General features: G+C 50.2%; 1 protein-coding gene across 1 annotated transcript in view; it reads left to right on the forward strand.

Moving 5' to 3' along the window:
- Positions 1-7,500, forward strand: part of tg (thyroglobulin) — a gene marked incomplete at its 5' end in the record, with an annotated part of 34,909 nt that overhangs the window by 15,118 nt on the left and 12,291 nt on the right. The window contains 8 exon segments of the mRNA XM_079640869.1: positions 176-320; positions 663-821; positions 1,623-1,766; positions 1,941-2,105; positions 2,335-2,439; positions 2,528-2,637; positions 2,953-3,058; positions 4,130-4,306. Coding sequence (XP_079496995.1) covers positions 176-320; positions 663-821; positions 1,623-1,766; positions 1,941-2,105; positions 2,335-2,439; positions 2,528-2,637; positions 2,953-3,058; positions 4,130-4,306 — 1,111 coding nt within the window.

Below are 7,500 nucleotides of genomic sequence, written 5' to 3' on the forward strand. Positions count from 1 at the left end.
CACACACACACACACACACACACACACACACACACACACACACACACACACACACACACACACACACACACACACACACACACACACACACACACACACACACACACACACACACACACACACACACACACACACTAATGTATGCGTGTTTTTATGTGTGTGCGTTTGTGTGTAGCTCCCGTTGTCCTCGGTGTCTCTGTGTGACGGCTCCTCGGTGCGTCTGCAGTGTGTCGGAGACGACGCCATGAGGTTGACCTTCAGATGGAGCTTCGCCCTCTCTGACCTCCCGACCTCTGACCTCCCCGACCTGCACCACGCCGGTGAGAACGTGCACTAAAATCCATCCACAAAAACACTGAATTAAGGCGGAATTAGTACGAAACAGAACACTGGGATGTACGGTACATTCTGCTCAGGTACGACTCAGAACCGCCTCCGAGTGTCACAAGATTTAGGAGATATTTTCTCTCCTCCAACCTTCTTAAATTATATTCAAATGATAGAAGGAATAGTTGCAAAGCTATTTCAGATCAAGCCTTCATCGAAATACTTTTCAGTCAAAACAAAGGTTTTAAATCATAGTTTTTGTTCGTGTAATTTCTTACTTTGTTGTTCTGGATGTAAATGTTTATGTTGACGGTTTTTTATTTTATTTTCATCAGGCCTGTTTCTGAACGAGTTCAGGCTTCTGGAGGGCGTTCATGGGCTCATGGGTAATATCCGGTCCATGTTTACATCAGAACCAAAACTGATTTCCATGACAACACCGAGCTACGGCTGTTCCCACGGTTACCGCCTGGCCAATGACGGAGAAGGCTGCGGTAAGTCTGTTGATTTTGGTAACCTATTGCAGCAGATATCATTCACGTCAACGTTAGCCTCCTTTAGCTTAGCAGTGGTGAAGTCATGTGACCGTGCTGTAGTTCCTCTATAGCCCAACATTAGCCTCCTTTAGCTTAGCAGTGGTGACGTGAAGTCATGTGACCGTGCTGTAGTTCCTTTATAGCCCAACATTAGCCTCCTTTAGCTTAGCGGCGGTGACGTGAAGTCATGTGACCGTGCTGTAGTTCCTTTATAGCCCAACATTAGCCTCCATTAGCTTAGCGGTGGTGGCGTGAAGTCATGTGACCGTGCTGTAGTTCCTTTATAGCCCAACATTAGCCTCCTTTAGCTTAGCGGTGGTGACGTGAAGTCATGTGATCGTGCTGTAGTTCCTTTATAGCCCAACATTAGCCTCCTTTAGCTTAGCGGTGGTGACGTGAAGTCATGTGACCGTGCTGTAGTTCCTCTATAGCCCAACATTAGCCTCCTTTAGCTTAGCGGTGGTGATGTGAAGTCATGTGACCGTGCTGTAGTTCCTCTATAGCCCAACATTAGCCTCCTTTAGCTTAGCGGTGGTGATGTGAAGTCATGTGACCGTGCTGTAGTTCCTTTATAGCCCAACATTAGCCTCCTTTAGCTTAGCGGTGGTGATGTGAAGTCATGTGACCGTGCTGTAGGAATCCAATTGGACCAGGGAGATGCTGCCTTCAGGGACCAACACAGAAATACCACATCCTGCAGCTCTGTATCTGTTTGTTGTTATGTGTGTGATTGTAGTTTTTCTCTCTGTCTGTTTTCAGTCGTTTGTCCTGCTGGGAGTTTCTCCAGTGAGGGGGCGTGTCTTCACTGTCCTCAGGGAACCTATCAGGATGAAGAGGGGCGGGACTTCTGCAACAAATGTCCCAGAGGCTCCTCCCCATCTGGATCATCATCTGTCAGCCAATGTGAATCCTCGCTCAGAAAATGATATACAGAAAAGGTGTAATAACAGCAGTGTGTTTACCTGTGTGTTTGTGTGTGTGTGTGTGTGTGTGTGTGTGTGTGTGTGTGTGTGTGTGTGTGTGTGTGTGTGTGTGTGTGTGTGTGTGTGTGTGTGTGTGTGTGTGTGTGTGTGTCAGGTGTGACTGAGTGTCAGAGGCGGGGCCTGCGGTGTTCAGATCGAGGTGACTTCCTGTCTGCACAGCCTGACTTCCTGTTAGGCAGGTGGAGGTGCGTCAGCAGTGAGGGGACGGAGCTTCAGTGGACCAATAGGGAGGAGCCTCTGACTGACGACCAGTGCTCAGGTGACCTCTCAGCAACCAATCAGATTTATGTGATCAGCTAAAATATATAATTAAGTTGGTCATTTTTAACAATCGTGTGTGTGTGTGTGTGTGTGTGTGTGTGTGTGTGTGTGTGTGTGTGTGTGTGTGTGTGTGTGTGTGTGTGTGTGTGTGTGTGTGTGTGTGTGTGTGTGTGTGTGTGTGTGTGTGTGTGTGTGTGTGTGTGTGTGTGTGTGTGTGTGTGTTGCAGATCTCCTCAGGTTTCAGGCTGTCTCTGGATCGGATCTGATAGTTGGAGCTGAAGACGCTGAAGTCCTGAAAACAATTACCTCTGACCTCACATCCTGCATGCAAGGTGACACACACACACACACATACACACACACACACAATGTATATTATTATGGTCTGTACTCATGTAAAATGTGTGTATGTTCTCTCAGCTTGTGCAGCGGAACCGACCTGCCACCATGTGGCGCTGTTCAACACACAGACTCAGTGTGAACTGTACAGCACACACACTCTGAACACACACTGCAACACCTCCGTGCAGGTACACACACACACACACACACACACACACACACACACACACACACACACACACACACACACACACACACACACACACACACACACACACACAGACTCAAGGGTAAAAAAGTCAGCTTTCATCATCAGTGAATTAACTATAAGAGAAAAGTGAACTACGATTCCCAGAGTGCATTTCACTCAAGATTAACATGTTGTGACATTTAATGTGTCATAAAGTAACATTTTAAAACATATGTTAATAAACTACTATCAGTCTCTTTTTTCAGTCTCTAGTAGTGAATGTTGGTTAAACTTTAATATTTATCTCTCTCAGACCCAGGGGTTTCTGGGTAATCCTGAGGCGGAGCTCTTTGATTGGCTGAGCTGCTCCCTGAGAGTGAGGGGCGGGGCTTCAGACCTGCTTGTCTTCAGGAAGAAAGGTACTGTAACTGTCACAGAAACATGGCGTCATTATATTCTTATTTACCTTCAGAGTAATTTTTATGTGTTAGCTAGAAAATACATTTGAATTACTAAATAACTTAAATCGATGTATAGCTCCAACAGCAGTGTTTGGTTAATTATCTTACTCACCAACACTCTAGCTTCCTCATTTGGTGGGATGGCTCTCACTCCTGATATTTATAGCTTTCACAATTCATGAGATTCTGATAACAATAGAGGTTTCTCAATACTCTAATTTCCCCTCCTCGACTCCCCTCCTCGACTCCCCTCGACTCCTATCCTCGAGACTTAGTCCCGCCCACAGGAGATGCGAGTGGAGGAGCCGAGGACGGGAACCGAGGAGAGAGGAGGGGAAGCAGCAGGCGGTTAGAGAAATGAGAACTCCTCTCCTCTGAGCGGTCATTTTAAAGAGACGTCCATTAATGATGACAGGAGGCACAGCAGCCCTCTGTCTGATGGACAGATGAGTTCATGACCACTTAGACACACACACACACACACACACACACACACACACACACACACACACACACACACACACACACACACACACACACACACACATATTTATATAAATATATACAATTTCAGAATCAAACAAGTATGAGAGCACTCTCATAATAACGTAACACTATCAGAGACTGGATATATCAGAGTATTGAGAAACCTCTTATGTGTTGGCTGTGGCTCAGGGTGATAGTGCGCTGAACCTCAGATCTGTTGGTTCAATCCCACCTTGACAACCGCACGAATGTCAGTTCATCGTCAGCATTCACACCACAAGTTCTTTACGAATTGCATTCTCTAGATTCATAATGATATGTTTTCCTCATCGTGTGTGTGTGTGTGTGTGTGTGTGTGTGTGTGTGTGTGTGTGTGTGTGTGAGTGTGTGTGTGTGTGTGTGTGTGTGTGTGTGTGTGTGTGTGTGTGTGTGTGTGTGTGTGTGTGTGTGTGTGTGTGTGTGTGTGTGTGTGTGTGTGTGTGTGTGTGTGTGTGTGTGTGTGTGTGTGTGTGTGTGTGTGTGTGTGTGTGTGTGTGGCTGCAGAGTTCTCCCCCCTCAGGTATGAGCGGGTAAGGATGAGGAAGGCTCTCTCAGGTGTGTTCAGGACTCAGGTGTTCAGACGGACTTCTCTCTCTGACGCTCTGCTCTTCTGCTCTGACGGCTGCAGCGCCGACGCCTGCTGCCACGGGTTCACCCTCAACCTCAACACCCTGCAGGGGGGTACGTTACCGCGACGACACGGGGAACACAGGGAACACGGGGAACACAAGAATAACACGCGAAACATGGAGAACACGGGGAACACCAGAATACTAAAGGGAACACGGGGAACACGGGAAATACCAGAATAACACAGGGAACACGGGGAACACAAGAATAACACGCGAAACATGGAGAACACAGGGAACACGGGGAACACCAGAATAACACAGGGAACACGGGGAACACCAGAATAACACGGGGAACACAGGGAACACGGGGAACACGGGGAACACCAGAATAACACGGGAAACACGAGGAACACGGGGAATACGGGGAACACCAGAATAACACGGGGAACACAGGGAACACGGCGAACACGGGGAACACAGGGAACACAGGGAACACGGGAACACAGGGAACACGGGGAACACAGGGAACACGGGGAACACGGGGAACACCAGAATAACACGGGAAACACGAGGAACACGGGGAATACGGGGAACACCAGAATAACACGGGGAACACGGGGAACACAGGGAACACGGCGAACACGGGGAACACGGGGAACACAGGGAACACGGGAACACAGGGAACACGGGGAACACGGGAACACAGGGAACACGGGGAACACGGGGAACACCAGAATAACACGGGGAACACAGGGAACACGGGGAAAACCAGAATAACACAGGAAACACAGGGAACACGGGGAACACCAGAATAACACGGGGAACACGGGGAATACGGGGAACACCAGAATAACACGGGGAACACGGGGAACACAGGGAACACGGCGAACACAGGGAACACGGGGAACACCAGAATAACACGCGAAACATGGAGAACACAGGGAACACGGGGAACACCAGAATAACACGGGGAACACAGGGAACACGGGGAACACAGGAAACACGGGGAACACGGGGAACACCAGAATAACACGGGGAACACGGGGAACACGGGGAACACGGGAACACAGGGAACACGGGGAACACGGGGAACACCAGAATAACACGGGGAACACAGGGAACACGGGGAAAACCAGAATAACACAGGAAACACAGGGAACACGGGGAACACCAGAATAACACGGGGAACACGGGGAATACGGGGAACACCAGAATAACACGGGGAACACGGGGAACACAGGGAACACGGCGAACACAGGGAACACGGGGAACACCAGAATAACACGCGAAACATGGAGAACACAGGGAACACGGGGAACACCAGAATAACACGGGGAACACAGGGAACACGGGGAACACAGGAAACACGGGGAACACGGGGAACACCAGAATAACACGGGGAACACGGGGAATACGGGGAACACCAGAATAACACGGGGAACACGGGGAACACAGGGAACACGGCGAACACGGGGAACACGGGGAACACGGGAACACAGGGAACACGGGGAACACGGGAACACGGGAACACAGGGAACACGGGGAACACGGGGAACACGGGGAACACCAGAATAACACGGGGAACACGGGGAATACGGGGAACACGGGGAACACCAGAATAACACAGGAAACACGGGGAACACGGGGAACACCAGAATAACACGGGGAACACGGGGAACACAGGGAACACGGCGAACACGGGGAACACGGGGAACACGGGGAACACAGGGAACACGGGAACACAGGGAACACGGGGAACACGGGAACACAGGGAACACGGGGAACACGGGGAACACGGGGAACACCAGAATAACACGGGGAACACAGGGAACACGGGGAACACCAGAATAACACAGGAAACACGGGGAACACGGGGAACACGGGGAACACCAGAATAACACGGGGAACACAGGGAACACGGGGAACACCAGAATAACACGGGAAACACGGGGAATACGGGGAACACCAGAATAACACGGGGAACACGGGGAACACAGGGAACACGGGGAACACAGGGAACACGGGGAACACCAGAATAACACGGGGAACACGGGGAACACCAGAACAACACGGGGAACACGGGGGACACCAGAATAACACGGGGAACACGGGGGACACCAGAATAACACGGGGAACACGGGGGACACCAGAATAACACGGGGAACACGGGGAACACGGGGGACACCAGAATAACACGGGGAACACGGGGGACACCAGAATAACACGGGGAACACCAGAATAACACGGGGAACACGGGTAACACCAGAACAACACGGGGAACACGGGGGACACCAGAATAACACGGGGAACACGGGGGACACCAGAATAACACGGGGAACACGGGGGACACCAGAATAACACGGGGAACACGGGGAACACCAGAATAACACGGGGAACACGGGGGACACCAGAATAACACGGGGAACACGGGGGACACCAGAATAACACGGGGAACACCAGAACAACACGGGGAACACGGGGGACACCAGAATAACACGGGGAACACGGGGGACACCAGAATAACACGGGGAACACGGGGAACACCAGAATAACACGGGGAACACGGGGGACACCAGAATAACACGGGGAACACGGGGGACACCAGAATAACACGGGGAACACGGGGAACACCAGAATAACACGGGGAACACGGGGGACACCAGAATAACACGGGGAACACGGGGAACACCAGATTAACACAGGGTTTCCTGAGACAATTTTGAGGGATTATGTCCTGCTTAGTTTAGTTTTACATGTGTTGATATCACTGTGATAGAAACTTCTGGATCAATGGAGACTCAGAGAGACTCAGAGAGACTCTGAGAGACTCTGAGAGACTCAGGGAGATTCAGGGAGACTCAGAGAGACTCTGAGAGACTCATAGAGACTCAGAGAGACACAGAGAGACTCAGAGAGACTCTGAGAGACTCTGAGAGACTCAGAGAGACTCAGGGAGACTCAGTGAGACTCAGAGAGACTCAGGGAGACTCAGAGAGACTCATAGAGACTCAGAGAGACTCAGAGAGACACAGAGAGACTCATAGAGACTCATAGAGACTCATAGAGACTCATAGAGACTCAGGGAGACTCAGTGAGACTCAGAGAGACTCATAGAGACTCATAGAGACTCATAGAGACTCAGAGAGACTCATAGAGACTCATAGAGACTCATAGAGACTCAGAGAGACTCAGGGAGACTCAGTGAGACTCAGAGAGACTCAGAGAGACTCAGAGAGACTCAGGGAGACTGAGTTTTGATGGCAAATACTTTGTGCATATGAAGATAAATCACTATGACCTCTC

Source organism: Notothenia rossii, assembly GCF_949606895.1.
Source record: "Notothenia rossii genome assembly, chromosome: 7".
Lineage (NCBI taxonomy): Eukaryota > Metazoa > Chordata > Actinopteri > Perciformes > Nototheniidae > Notothenia > Notothenia rossii.